General features: G+C 36.1%; 1 protein-coding gene across 1 annotated transcript in view; it reads right to left on the reverse strand.

Annotated features, from left to right (window-relative positions):
* Positions 1–16,138, reverse strand: part of LOC306884143 (unconventional myosin-IXAa) — a 120,745-nt gene that overhangs the window by 18,502 nt on the left and 86,105 nt on the right. Inside the window, exons 12-24 of the mRNA XM_079439837.1 lie at positions 15,988–16,109; positions 15,151–15,292; positions 13,234–13,429; positions 11,651–11,764; positions 9,096–9,162; positions 6,340–6,468; positions 6,195–6,234; positions 5,498–5,620; positions 3,523–3,603; positions 3,288–3,398; positions 1,310–1,435; positions 986–1,135; positions 4–302 (exon numbers count right to left, since the gene is read on the reverse strand). Coding sequence (XP_079295963.1) covers positions 4–302; positions 986–1,135; positions 1,310–1,435; positions 3,288–3,398; positions 3,523–3,603; positions 5,498–5,620; positions 6,195–6,234; positions 6,340–6,468; positions 9,096–9,162; positions 11,651–11,764; positions 13,234–13,429; positions 15,151–15,292; positions 15,988–16,109 — 1,700 coding nt within the window. The remainder of the gene's footprint in view (positions 1–3; positions 303–985; positions 1,136–1,309; positions 1,436–3,287; positions 3,399–3,522; positions 3,604–5,497; positions 5,621–6,194; positions 6,235–6,339; positions 6,469–9,095; positions 9,163–11,650; positions 11,765–13,233; positions 13,430–15,150; positions 15,293–15,987; positions 16,110–16,138) is intronic.

Raw genomic sequence — 16,138 nt, forward strand, 5'->3', positions numbered from 1 at the left:
TACCTCTGCCTTGCCAGATAGCCTCTACCTGCTGCTTGCAGGCGGATGGTGATATCCTGCTGCCGGAGGTAGAGCTCTCTGGCCCTGTGTCTTCTCCATGCAGTCTGGATCCGGAGGGCTGCCCGCCCCCGCCAATACTGCCTCCAGTTTCTCTGGATCACCCCGGCTGCCTCTCTCCACAGCAGGAGTTTACGCCTCTCTTTAAAGCCTCTCCAGGCCGACTGGATACAAACTGCTGCCCCCTGCTGGACATACTCAAGCCTGCTGTCCCCCTGTGAAGACTGACAGCTCCTCCACCAGCTCTACAGGAGACGAGACAACACAACACAGTGGGGATTTAATAAATCTCCAAAATATTTGGTGTACAAACTCATGTTTTAGAATAGACAGGAATATACTTTTTCACATGTACAAAACGGTCTTATTAGAAAAAAAATTATACTAAATAGTAATCTTACTAAATATTTATAACATTTCAAAAAAGGATCAATACATAACTGCAATCAGTCTATCCACATTTTTTAAACATCCTTTGTGTTTTTAAACATCCTTTGACAGAAAAAATAATTCACCTTTAGAGTTCAAATAATATTTATTTAATACTAAATCCTTTATTTACCAGATATATACCAGACACGGTTCCCACACCTTCTGCCCAATGAACAATGAACTTCCACTAATTTTCAGTCATTCAAGATGGACATTGGAAAAAAAACTATTTTTAAATCATTAAAAATTTTAATAAATAATTTAGATAAAAATAAAATAAAGTCATTAAGAACCAAAAATGTTTTAAAAAAGAAACATTTGATTAAATATTTTCACTGAAACTATATATTTTTTTCGCTCAATCCTAATTGAAAAAAATCTATAACTTAAGATTCTGTTTATTTTCAATTTTAAAATAGCAATTATAAAATTTCTTGATATTTTCAGGCTTCAAAATAAAAAAAGCAAAGCAGTAAAAAATAAATCTCAGAGGTACCTGGATCTGGGAAGCAGCCTGTCTCATTCTGAGGAAGTTCCTTCTCTCCAGAAGAGCTCTGAAACGTCGCTGAAGATGAATGATTCTACGCAGCACCTCCTGATGGAGCAGGTCTTGTAGCCACTGACGCTCTGTTTCACGGAGGAACACCTGCCATACACACGCATGGACAAAGAGACGCGTCACATGCATGCAATACTGTACATTTCCAACAAAGCTAACCATGAATGGACAGTATGTGTCATCTCAAAGGCATCAGAAAAAGTTAGACTTTAGGAATTTAATTAAGTTCTATCACTGGCAGAGGCTGAAGGTTGATCATACCATGGTACGGCCCACTTGGAACCCTTCGGGAGACAGATCCACCTGGTGCAGGTACCGTTTGATAGCTTCCTGGCTGGCCTGGTTGGTACCCTCTGGTAACAGCACATGGAAGTGTCGAGCGAAGTCCTGGAGGGCATAACACAGAGTCTTTACACCACACCGCCATAGTGAATCTTTTTTCTTGATGGCACACACACAAAAAGTCATTCACTTTCCGAAACATCCAGGAAGTGACATTTCTCATTAAGGCCTTAAAACTGGGCAGATTTCAGAACACTAACATCCCTGTGAAGGCATACCTTATTGAAGTCTCCGTCAATGCAGCCCACTGGGGGTGGACAGTCTGGGAGGCAGATGCTGTTGTGTATGCAATTATTCCTGGCCACTTTTATTGCAGACTATAGAGAGCCTCTGTGAAGTCAGCTAACTACACCAGCTTCATATCTTACAGAAATGACTGGGGGCGGAAACACTCAGGCTTCATAAAAAGACACTTGATCACACTTTGTCAAGATGGAGAACTTAATAAAAAGTCATTGCTAAGCAGCTGCTAGAGTGTTCTGAGTGGTTGTTAGCACACTGCTAATGTTTGCTAACTGTAATGATAGGCGTTTACTTACTGATAATTTGAGGCTGAGGCTTGGAAAAAGTGAAAGGTGTGGCTTAAGGGTCCATGTAAAAAAAATAAAAACTTGTCGTGGATAAAAAAAAAAAAAAAAAGTGAAATGGATGCAAAAGTACACATACCCCTCAAGTTCCACATTCATGTAAAGGCCATTTTAGACGATCCCCATCATAAGAAACAAGTAATAGCTTGCCTTAGAAAACACTATTAATTATTGAAAAGAGAGCTGATGATCTGTTTGAACTATCAGTCATTAGGGATTCACAGTGTGTAAACTAATCCTATTTGTATCGTCATGATGTTATTTGTCTGGGCTGAATTCACAGAAAGTGGCCAAAAGAACAGAATCCTCCCCAGACAGCCACACCCAGGAAAGGAACTGAATAACTGCAAACAAGGATTTCAGCTTTGGAACTCCAGAAGATGAGGATAGGATAAAAAAATTATGCTGATCCGTGTACAACATCATTCAAAAGTTTGGGGGTCAGAAAATTATTATTTTTTATTTTTTTTAAAGAAATTAACACTTTTATTGAACAAGGATGCATTAAACTGATCAAAAGTGACAGCAAGGACTTTTAAATTGTTTTAAAATCTAAACATAAAAAAAAAAAACATTTAGTTTCTTTTGAACTTTCTATTGCATCAAAAATGTATCACGGCTTCCACAAAAATGGTTTACGTCATTGACAATATCAATAATTGTTTCTTGAGCACCAAATTTTGATACTGAAATGATTTATGAAGGATCACTTGATACCGAAGACTAAAGTAATGACTATACTCTAAAACATATTCAAATAGAAAACAGTTAATTGTGACCGTGGACCACAAAACCAGTCTTAAGTCGCTGGGGTCAATTTGTAGCAATAGCCAAAAATACATTTTATGGGTCAAAATTATTGATTTTTCTTTTATGCCAAAAATCATTAGGACATTAAGTAAAGATCATGTTCCATCAAGATATTTTGTAAATTTCTTACCATAACTATATCAAAACTTTTTTCATTAGTAATACGCATTGCTAAGAACTTCATTTGGACAACTTTAAAGGCGAATAGTTGCATCTCGGCCAAATATTGTCCAATCCTAACAAACCATACATCAATGGAAAAAGCTTTTTTATTCAGTTTTCAGATGATGTAGAAATCTCAATATTGAAAATTAACACTTAAGCCTGGTTTTGTGGTCCAGTGTCACATTTTATAGTAAAAGAGTAATAATAATAATAATAATAAAGGAGTAATAATATTTCAAAATATTACTGCTTTTACTGTATTCTAAATTAAGTATTAGAGACTTATTTGAAAAACATTTAAAAAAACCTTTACTGTGTGCATGCATCAGTCTCACCTGAAAAGTGTACTTGATACTGTAGCCAGATTGTCGGATACGCACGGTTTCCAGCATGCCTGTGTAGCGAAGCTGTCTCAGCACCAGGACATCATTAAAACGCAGAGGGAGCTGAAAAGCAGCAGGGATTTATGTCAAACAATAAACATAGATAAGTATATAATCTATAAATGACATACTGTTCAGTATGAATGAAATTAATATAAAACAAGGATATTCACAAGGACTAACACACCTTTTCTGCATTTGATCGTATGCACTTCACAAAGTACGGCTCTGACTGACCCAGCGTCTCCATCAGTTTGTTGAGAGAGGCCTTAAATGAAGCAAAACACCAGGAATAAATGAATAAATAAGCATTTTTTCAGGTTAAATGATATTTCACATTAGTACACAACGTGCATGGCAGACACTGTTTAACTGGCTGACTAACACATTGCGTGCTATAGTGCTCATGAAGGCAGCACAAGTTCAAATTGTTCAAATCTCTTTGCCGTCCCCTTTAGTCCTATCATTTTCTCTCGTTTCTTGACTATAAATGCAAATCTCACAAAACCTGTCAAGAACATTTCACTCCATAAGAAAATTAAATTATAAAATTATAGCACCTGACATGCTAATGTTCAAGATCTCTGAAAAGCATTTGTTGTGTGTTTCCATGTCTGCATCTCTCTATACAGACTAGGCAAAGCGGCTATTTTGGTGGTCAGGAATTCACTCTCCCTTCCCAAAGTGAGAGCCACACAGAACAGGATGTGGGAAGTGAGGTCATCCACACATTTGTGCAGGCCTGCTGCCAGACGCCCCAGAACTGCAGAGCAAGTGAATGTTTACAGCTCTCTGTCTCAATCTGAGACACTAGAGGGAAATGTAATTCTTAGCCAGCAGAGTGAATCGTCATACAATGCTGCATTTTCACTGCACAACTACATTCACTTTCATTTCACATGGGATTGTTTTTTTTTTTTTTTAAACAGATTTCAACATTTGTCTTTACAAATATTCATTTAGCAGATAAATTTTTTTCCAGCTAGATTTCATAGCTAGATTAAAATATGAGAATCCATTATAAAATAAGCATTTATATGTTTAAATGTATACGTGTTTAGACAAAGGTAAATATCACCTTCCATTCTGATGGAAAAATTATGCAAAAAGCATGAAGATATTACTTAATGATTTAGTGCTGTCAAACAATTAATCGCGATTAATCGCATCCAAACTAAAAATTTGTGTTTACATGATATATGTGTGTGTACCGTGTATATTTATTATGTATATATAAATACACACACATACAGTATATATTTTGAAAATATTTACATGTATATATTTATATTCATATATCATATATAAATATCTTTAATATATAAACGTAACATTTTTCTTAAATATACATGCATGTGTGTGTATTTATATATACATAATATATGTGTGTGTACTGTGTATATTTATTATGTAAACAAAAACTTTTTTTTGGATGTGATTAATCGCGATTAATCGTTTGACAGCACTAAATTATGTATTTAAAATACATAAAATGCTAACGTAGCAAGACAAAGTAGTAAACATTTTATTCATTTAAAAAGGTCACGACGAAATGAATGTTGATTTGAACATTTCTGTTTAAGTTTATGGTGGTTTTGCTCAAAATAGCAAAAATTCTTCCATGATGCATGTATATCCGCTGTTGTGCACTGTTATTATTGAAGTAAATCAACTAGAGAGAGTGAAAAGTCTATTTTAAGAGAGTTTAATGTCTAATTTAATTGAATTTAATTAAGTCCGCAGGACCAAAAGTGACCATAAATGTAAAACCCACAACAGCGCTGACAACGTTAATCCACAGTAATACGCAGAGGCTCAGCTAATTCAATAGACTATAATGTGCATGAGTTCAAGCTCTGGGTAGGTTAGGAGATCCTGTCCAGATAAAAACAGACATATGACAAATACGTACCGCTTCACATGATCTAAAATGTCAGACTTTCACAAGCATTTTTTTTTTTTTTTTTGTAAAACCAAAACAAAAGAGTTTGGGAATGACAGAGCAAATAAAAGTGTTATTGTATCAAAGACAGACATGATGTCATTAATTTGGGCTTTTTCTGGGGCTAATAAAACAGAGCTGCACAGGGTGGAAATTACACCATACTTGCACAACATGGACATGATTCAGAATACTCTTAAGAAAGAGAGCGAGATCTGACCTGGAACTGGGCACTGATACTTGGGGGTTTCTTTTTCTTGTGGAGGTGCAGCAGGGACTTTGTGATGCGGTCCTGTAACGTCAGGTTACTCAGGTACTTCAGAGACTTGACATCCAGTAAGTGCTGCAAAAACAGACAGAAACACACACACACACACACACACACACACACACACACACACAGACAGATGAGACACACAGTCAGTCAGGCACAAGTTTACAGAGACCAGTTAAAGGGATAGTTTACTCAAAAATCTGAATTTCTATCTGAAATCTATCAGCATTCACAGAACCTCATGTCATTATAACACCATATGAACTTTCTTGGAACACGAGTCTATTCTATATACAAAAATATATATATATTTTTCTATATATAAAAAAAAAAAAATCATTGAAGTATCCTAAAAAAAGTGTCACAATGCAGCCAGCAAACTCCAAAAAGTACTAAAATAGACAAAACATTACTGATATGATAAAATAATCCAAGTATTCTGAAGCCATATAATGTGCGGGAAAAGACAAAAATTCAAAAATGACTTCACTTCTGCATTGGTCAAATTTTATTAGCACTTTTGGGCATTTAACACGACGCCATAAACTTGGACACTTTGCTAAATATCTCATAAAAACAAAACACATAAAAAATAAAACAACAAAACAAAACAAAAAAAAAAAGTATGTTATGGGATTCGCACCTTGGGAAGACTGGGCTTCATTTTATAGTTTTTATTTCTCCTGAAAAAAAGCATAAATAATAGTGGTTATGCTATTCCAGTAGCCTCTTGTATTTGATGACAGTAAAAGTAAAGCGCTGTGTAGCACAGAGTGACAGAATCTCACATAAGGATGCCGTGGGCTCGCTCCAGGAGTTTACTGCTGGTGGAGTTGACGAAGATGCCGTCCTCTTCATTAAAGGATCCAGCAGAGGACAGACGGTTTTGTCTCCCAGGACGCCCATTCCATCCCTCTCTGAAAAGGACAGCAAAAATATGGACATTAAACACACATCTCATATCTCTAACTCTCTAACTACTGCAAAAAAGCAAAACAATTTGAATGAAATATCTAAGGTTTGTCTTCAATCATTCTGGATACTCTAAAGACTGAAAAGGCTTCAAATACCTTTGATTCAACATGGTTTAGGTTCTTTGTATGTACAGTATAGAGCAGGATAACCTAACAGTGTGGAACCCCCTAGTTGCAAGGTAAACCCAGTCAACATGTATACATCTAGGTTTTTTGCAGTTAACAAAGCAAGCTAATTGAGCCTTAGCGGAGTACTTTTGTGGTAAGTCTTTGTCCAACACCTATAACGCCAAAACAGCACTTTCTATTCAGTAAATCAGACTGAATACAGACAATTATATAAGAAATGTATGTTACTGTTTGGGTTCCATGTCAATTTATTATCATTTGAATGTAAATAGGGATGATTGCAAGCACTAATTTTCATCAGCCGCCATGAATCCAATCATATATAAGTTTCTGATTCCAATTTAAGATATAATGCATCCATATAAACCCTGAACATTGCAACCGGATTCACATATTTGTTCACGTTTGCAGAGAAAGCTACTGTGGTAATGTAGTCAGATTCAGCCATTAATATATGTTTGTTTTTCCCTGCTGCTAAAATTATTTCAGGTCCCTTCCAATCCAATCAACGTTTCATTCAGATCAAGCTAATTCAAACTGATTATAGTGTTTACATGAAGGCTTTTCGGTTCAGTTGAGCCATCAGTCTGATTATAATCGGTTTGGGAGCATGTAAACACAGCTACTGTGGCTTATCTGCTCATGTACTGTAAATTAGATTTTGAGGCAGTCAAGTTTGTATAAATAACCAATTTATAATTCATAGTTGCTAAAGGAACCATTCAGTACACTGTAAAAAAAAAAAAAAAAAAAAAAAAAAAAAAAAAAGTTAACCCAACTTAAAATTAAGGCAACCAGCTTTTTGCAGATTTTTGAGTTCTCTCAACTTATTTTTGTAGGGGATTCGAAACTTTTTGTTGTATAAACTTAAAAAAACAAGTTGAGAAAACTCAAAAATCTGCTGAAGCTGGTTGCTTTAATTTTAAGTTGGCTCAACTTTTTTATTACAGTGTATACAGTACTTATTGAGAAATCACTTTACTGTCTATACAGAGCCTCAGCAGAAATATTATCAGTGTGAAAGCTCAAAGCAAATCTGCACCACAGGCACAATGTGTCTCAACACTGCTCATACAATTTAGCGAAGATGTCTTTATCATGACAACAAATGGTCCACTAAGATCTACTTATTTTAACTTTTGGCAAACCTGATCCACCATTTAAATGTTTAAAAGATTTGTTTTTGACATCTTTGCCTTTATTGTGATAGCACAGTATTTAGATATGAAGCGAAGTGGGAAAAAGAGGAGGGGCAGGATCAGGAAAGAGCCAGGACTCGAACTCAGGATGCCCGAATATGTTGGTGCGCTGCCCAGGAAGCTACTGGAGCTGTATAATTTTATGTAACGTTTTGTATAATTTTATATACATCTCAAATACAAGTCTTTATTTGACTGCTGATTATTAAATACATTTGATTAATTATTAGATTATTAAATTAACTCAAATGAAAATTTGGATTTTGTTTTCAGTGTTTTGGTAAAAATGTATTTCTGTGCATCACCACTGGCCATGTTTTGTCAACCTGACAGCCAGTAGATTAAAACAGCCTTTTCTAGGACACTAATAGTTTCTAGGTATAAAACTAATTGGGAAAAATCTGAGTGAGGGGGCGACAGTAAAAAAAAAAAAAAAAAAGTGAGGGGGCGACAGTAATTTTATGGCAATATTCTATGTACAGGAGGTCACTGAAGCATATGGTCGTGGACTGTGGAGAGCAATTACCCATCAGCCTAGGGTCTGTCCTCCAAATGAGCAAATAACTCCGCTCTTACATCACACAGGAAGCAGCTGCTCTTTCCTGGTGTTTAATGGTCACTTAGTAACCCAAAAAGTGTGTGGGGTTGCAAAACAGATTAGGGGGACTTTACAGTGCAACAAAAGCGCTGTTGTGAGCCCAGCTCTTGCCACTTGTTCTGGATATCAAGACTAATCTCAGTGCCATGCAGTCATTAACAAAGAATGAATCCGAAAAGGCCGTGGGTCGTCCTCCGGGTATCTGTGGAGTCACTGCTCTAACTCTACACCCACACTGAGAACTTAACAAGCCGTGTGAATATTGACCAGGGGCTCATAGAGCACGCTTCATTTCCCCCTCTGAAAAAAAAAGTCTCTACAGAGGGGATTTCAGGATCTCGGCTACTTACAGTAGAAACAAATAATATGCAGGTTCTCCAGGAAAATATTATCAGAGTGCAAGCAGAATGTCATGTGAGGGCTCTCACATCAGAGTGCTTGTGGAATGAGATATGTCATACCTCCACCGGAATTATTATTATGGGGGATACAAGCTGTACTGTACTGCAAATACTTCTTATTCACACAATCTGAGGTCACTTAAATACACAGTAAATATATATAGTGAATAATAAGCATTGCATCTTACAAATTTTAGATTTAGACATTTTTCATGTCCACTGTCATATGTGAGGTGTTCTCACCGTTGATTGAGTGTGTTGCTTCCTTGCAGATCAGATAGTGGAGTGCGAGGATTCCTCCTGTTCACACCTGAAACAGAGCACAAAACCTGTACAACCAGACTGCCCCAAGACACACGGGTAATATGGAAAATGAGTGAAAGTTTATGAGAGGACTGTGTGATGGGTCTCATGAGAATAAGGCTGATGATACATGGGGCAAATTTTTGAGAAATTTTGCCCGACAGCTTTTTTCTGAGCAATGTTGCTTGGGAACTTTTTCCATTGAGAATGGGTAACAAATTTCTATCGGGATACTTTAGATCGTGGGCCCTCAATCTCACCTGGTTGCCCGTCGATGGCAACATTGCTCAAAAAGTTGCGCCGTGTAGCATCAGCCTAACAGGATGTGATGTTGATTAATGATGTTGCTGTTGATGAAATGAAACATTTAACCATTCAATTAGAAGTGAATTACTTGAAACATGCTTATGTGGATCAGTTACACACGACACACACACCCACGGTTTCTGAGTTCATAAATCCACATACAAAAACACCTGGAGACTTTCATTGTAGCACAACTAAAGCTGGGTGATTGAAAATATAACATATATTTGCAATATTTTTGTCGGCGATTAAATTTATAGTAGTCAGCTTATATATATTTTTTTTATTCATCAAGTTAAATTTCCTTAAAGGATAATTTGCAAGTAAATATTAAACATTACATTGCATTAAGTCATTTAGCAGATGCTTTTATCCAAAGCGACTTACAAATGACCTCAGATGATGCTAACCCTGGAACAACATATAAAACTACCAAATTTTGCTTAATCTCAACGTTTAATTGCAACATATAATCATTGCAGTTAATAGTGTTCACCGTCTGTTTGATTGCATGTAATTTGTAACTAACTGCGTTATTTTTACTGTACATTTCTGGCATATTCACCACTAATAACCTACTTCTGAATATAATGGAGAAACTTCAAATTTTCTGTAAAGTTGCTTTGCAACGATTTGTATTGTGAAAAGTGCTATACAAATAAACTTGAATTGAATTGGAAGCAATCAAAATCAACAAAAGAGCAATATACAAGAGCTATAACAAGTCTCTGTTAGCTTAACGCAGTACACTTAGCAATGTGTTTTTTTTATTATACAATAAATAAAAAGAAAACAGATAGAATAGAAAAAAGAATAGAGCAAGCTAGTGTTGGAGGCCTTTTTTGCTTTTTGTTAATTGTATAATAAAAAAAAGAAAAAATAGATCGAATACAAAAATATTAGAGAAGCTAGCATTAGTTAGTTTTTTTTGTTGTTTTTTTTAAGAAAACAAGCAGTTAGTAAATTAATTGAGTGCAAGGGGCAAGTTTTTTTTCACTTGATTATAAAATTTTTATTTTAAAGCATAGACAACACTAAATTAGACTTCAGCATCTCTTTTTACTTTAAGATCGTTCTGAGGTTAAATACAGATTTAAAATCATAAGAAATAGTTTAATAGCTATGATACTGTATGAAAACACATTTTCATTTTTGGGTGAAATGTGCATTCAGTTTTTTTTTTCTTTCATATTTACTGCTCAAGAGCATCACCGCATTTTAACCGCATTTGTAAAATGTATCTTTTATGAACCAATTATTTTGCATTTCCATGAACAGGTCTGAAATGACTTGTCTCTTCATCCCTCATTATTACAATACATTAGTACATTAGTATATGTACAGTATAAATAAACAATAATAATATTAATTATAATCCTTCCTTGTGTTCATTTAATGAAAAACAGTGAAGAACACAAGCCGATTATTTTTTTTATTTTATTTTAGTGAATTTTATTCATTTTAAGCCATAGTATGTGTGGGTCACGCTAAACTCCATCTAAAACCATTTTAAACTGCATTTTGCAAGCAGCTTTTATGACCTTATTAATTGTCCAAACAGAATATTTATACATATAAATTCATTTGCCAATTTAAGAGAGAAACCGTGATCAGCCACAGCACATAAAATACATATATTTTTCTCAATTATATCACCCAGCCCTGACTACAACAAATGAATTATGAGGGAAAGTTTCTAACAGGTAGGAATCATAAATCTTTTTTTCTTCTTTTCTTGTGTTTTTGTGTGTATAGTCTGCAATCTGAGCTACCTCCATCAAGCAGACCTATTGTGAGCCCGCTGTCCTCGGAGGGCAAGAGAAACGAGTGTGTATTCTGAGCTGGAGCGGTGCTGGGGCGCGAGTGCTCAGAACAGGGGCTCCAGTGAGGGGACAGTGGTGGGCTGCCCGAGAAGTATGCATGCTGGACTGAACCCATAGAGAGGGCTGTTAGTGAAAGACAGGTGCCCAAACTGACATCATGCAGGAAAGCAAGACAGGTTCAAGACAGATGGGCAGAGACATGAGGTCAAGTCTTGCCAGTTTCAGCTCTGAATCAAATCAATGATTCTGTTACATATGTGTATCTGCAGAGGTATGCATTAATATAGCCGTAACAGTAAAATTTTACAGGGTCCACATGTCTTGGCCCGGGGTGCATGGAGTGAGATGATGGAAAGGCAGCCTTACTGTATTTCTCCTCTTTGCACCTCTGCAGGATCTCTAAGCTTCTCTGATGCACAGGGTGATGCAGAAAACTAAAGCTATCCACACTTTTCACAACTGGAGCAGCAGCGTCATGCCCTTAGGAAGCCAAAAAACAAACAACATAAACAAGAAAGAGAGAAGAAAGAGAAAAGACAGATTAAATAGGGAGAAATAAGATGTGCTTATCTACGCAAAGCTAAATGTTTACTATCAGCATAAAGTCTGGTACACATGACATAGATTGACTATGAATGTGATTTTTGTTGTTCACACTTAATCAGATTTGGGCCTCAGTGAATGTGATCTATGTGAAGGGCAACCCATGAGGCAGTGGGCAGCACTTACAGTTCAAACTAGATTACTGAAACACCACTCTGTGTGAGATATCAAAGCATTAATATAAACCACTAATGTTCAAACAGCTGTAATAGAAGAAATGCATATAGATACTGAAAAGCTGGAGAGCAGGGCAATATAAAACAAGCAAGAGGAGCTGGGCTAACATGGCATGGTTCACTAGCCTACATAAACACAAAATAGCATATGTGTATGTTGTCATACAGTATGTAATACTTCAAGTCATGACATCTAACTACTTTTTTACATAACAGCAAAGGCTGTTATGCAGCTAAATGTGGCAAAACATATAGCCCCTGAAAATGAGGGACTATATTACATGTGAGAAAATCCTGATATGCCAAAATACTGTACAAAATCTCAGGTACCCAGAGGGGTAGTCGTTTTTAATGCTGGACCCAAAAAATAAAATAAAATAAAAAAAAGTTCCATTGTGATGCCTAAAAGTATACACTACAGTCCAAAAGTTTGAGGTCAGTAAGATTGTTTTTTTTTTCTTCGTTTTTTTCAACAATCACTCAATAAATGGGTCAAAAGTGACAGTAAGGACATTTATAAAATGTTCTACTTCAAATAAATAAATAAATAAATAAATAAATATATTTTTTTTTTATTATTATTATTATTATTATTTTTTTCAAAAACATGAAAAACTGACTCCAGAATTTTGAATAGTAGTTTACCTTTTTAACATTAAAGCAGTACTTAAAGGGAAAACAGCATATTACAATAATGCTGTTTAATATGCAATAATGCATATTAAATGCTGTTTTGTATGCAATACTAGCATTAGCTCACAAAAAAAAAAAAAAAAAAAAAAAAAAAAAAAAAAATATCTTCTTAGACCATCTACAGATTCAGGTATTTAATGCAATATAATTGAAAATAAAGCACATTAACCTAAGCAGTTTGATGGTTAGTACTAAAGTGATTAAGATCCACTTGTTTCATTTGTAGTGAGGCACACAACTGAACCCCAAAAACAGTATTTTTAGCCAATGGAATCATTTATTGATTCTTGGATTTGGCACAATAAGAAAATATAGATATTTTAAGCTTAAGGTTCAAGGTTTTGAACAGTGTAGTTATATTTATATCAATTTGCACTGGTACAGTGTGACAAGTATTGCTTAAGAATCTGTCGCACAAACTACAAGCATGTGATCAGAAAAAAAAAAAAGTGCAGGTAACCATTTCATTTGACTCACCACTGCGTTTCTCCACATGTCTCTTCCCAGCATCCCTGAAGGCTACCATGGCTCTGAAATACGCCCTGAGTACAGCCCAGCGGAAGGTGGCCACTGGGTCAATACCGATCAGACCACAGATGAAGGCGTTCTTACTGCTCTTGAGAAGCGCGACGATGTCTGGCCGCATGTGGTCCGTGTTCTTCTCTCTGAAGTCCTGGGACAGTAAGTCACAGACAGTCAGATAAGTGCCCCGTTATTACGTCCAACTCTATTAGCAAACAATACAGGCTCATCTACTCAATAAAGCCAATGAAACATAAGTGAAGAGAGAAAGTGAGGCCTGCAGAGCTCCATTATGTAACGCATGAACAGAGGCTTTATATTGTAAATAAGAGGATCAGCTACTCATGACTGTCAAACTCTGCCAAACTTAAGCTGGGTGTTCACCGTGTGATTTCTTTCTGTCTTTTATGATTGGTGCTTGTCAAATTGTATGTTATGACTTATCTCGGATAAAAGCCAATGCAGAAGCCAATGCATGAACTGTCTTTTAAGACACAATATTTGATCTTTAGTAAAGTCTTCAGTTATGATTGAAAAACTCAACTGAGTCTTTATGTTATTGTTGCCAAAAAAGACTTTTATATATACAAAAAGGCTTTATGAAAAATGAGTGTGAAGTTCCTGATCTTTCAGTGTACTAAAAGGTACACATAGCCGACCTTGATTTGTTAACATAAAACCGCCCAGAGGGCCAGTCAACCAGCATGGGATGCTGGGATTTCACACAGTTACTCATTACGGTCATGTTTATGGTGCCATGAGCGACAAACTGAGAGTTACTCATTATATACTATAAATATACAGTCACGTGACAAAGACATCACAGCCTCTTTACATTCAGTGTTGTAGAGGTCACAGCACAAACAGCTATCAACTATATACAGCCAGTGATAGAATGATGACTGCATTTTTGGTAGAATGGTAACTGGGATTTGGTAACACGTATATATATTGCTGGATCAACATCTTTGTTGGTATTCATACTAGGGTGTTTTCAAACCTGGTTTGTTTGGAGCATTTGTTTCAGAAACTGGCATGTTTTCTCCCTTAGGTCAGTTTGATGAAGCATATAGGAACACAGCAGTCACGCTCTAATCCACACCAAAAAATCAGTCCAAGATCGCCTTAACCAGATGGTCTTCGGTCTTATTGAAAACAAACTCTGGAGCCGTTTGCTTGTAGTGAGAAAAAAATCTAACCCAACTGACCAACAAACTAAACTGCATCAAATCAATCAAATCTGTTTCCAAAAAAAAAAAAGCAGTCAGTCTACTTCTGTAAATTAAAATGGTTGAAACCAAAACGCACTTCTTTATCTTAAAATAGTTTTGATTCATATATATAATTTATCAGTTGGAGCAGACATCATTTTAATGCATGATGTTATGAGCAGAATCCCAGAACATACACAGGTGCACTCTGACCAATGAGAGAACAGTTTTATGTACACGTGACTTGCATTTACACATTTTGTGCAGGCTTTGAAATGCTGCCTTATGAAAGCAAACCAAACCACAGAGAAAATGCAACATTCTAAGAATTGATGTCCCTGTTCTGGAACAAAGCAAATGATCTACAAGTCTGAAGACAATCCTAAAATCTCACTGGTTAATGTTTCTATTAAAATCTCATTTGGTAAAATTCCTATTAACCAATCAGTTCATGCTGTTGTCTGGAAATGTGGTACTACAAGCTACTGAATAAGGAGATACTGTTTTATAGTTTTTCCCACACATTGCTAGTGCTTGTTTATGGTTTACAATGTTAATTTTATGACCCATCTGTACTACAGGTAAGATATTGTTTTAGTAATTGTGATATATAAATCCAAAAACCCAAAAAGGTCTTTGTATAGCTGCAAAAAGAACTTGCCTTCACTCCATATTTGACTTTCCCTGCATAGTGTTTAATGATGAAGGCCGGCTCCATGACTGCAGGAAACTCAATATAGCGGTTTCCCTCATGCTGCCGCTTGAACTTGTCCAGGAGGGTCTGATTGGTGGCCTGTGGAAAGCTGTAAAACATTAGAAGAGAGTGCATTAGAGCGGCCATCATATAATACATATTGTATTTCAGTGCAAGCGTAAATATTAAACCAATATTAAGTTTTTTCTTCTTTTTTTAATTACTATTCCTTATAAATTATATTAAAAAAGCTGCCATTACTGTGCTCTAAGGCACCCTGCTGTCCAACACAAGTTTGCTGAGGTCCCCTAGTGGGTCCCGGCCCCTTGGTTGAGAACCAGAGAGTAAAAGTGGTCATCTAGGAAGCACGGCCGAGTTACTGGAGACAGTATATTATAAACCTGTGCTGTTCCTCTGGCCTTGAGAAGAATGAGAGCTGCTGCCAAAACTTCAGCAGAAAAGCAACACAGCCACAGGAAGAGGAAGAATGAGACATTAGAGATTTGAGCAATGAAAAACACTGATGTGGAGATTCAGGTTTCCAGCTATTTTAAGCAGAGGGAACCTTACTCTTTCTTTTTTGACAGAGAAAAAGGTATTTTAAGGTTCCTACTGTAATCAGAAATTACTTTTATTATTTGTTTTATTTGATTCACAGGTTAAACACTCAAGCACAGTTCATATTTACTGTACATGCAGAGATTCCATGTTGCTCTAACTATCAATAAATGATATTGTACTTGTATCAGTTTGGTTTCAAACTCTTATTCCTCTATTTATGTACAGAGAAAAAGGCAGACATACTTGCATTCTTCATCCAGTAGGTGGAGCAGTGCTGTGGGCTTCTTGCTGATGAGGTTAATGCAACCAGTGTTATCGATGTAATCGATGTTGTGCCAAGCAATGCCTTCTGATCTATACTCTTCCTACAAGAAATACAAAACGTATTCAACAC

The sequence above is a fragment of the Barbus barbus genome (assembly GCF_936440315.1).
Source record: "Barbus barbus genome assembly, chromosome: 2".
NCBI classification, from domain to species: Eukaryota; Metazoa; Chordata; class Actinopteri; order Cypriniformes; family Cyprinidae; genus Barbus; species Barbus barbus.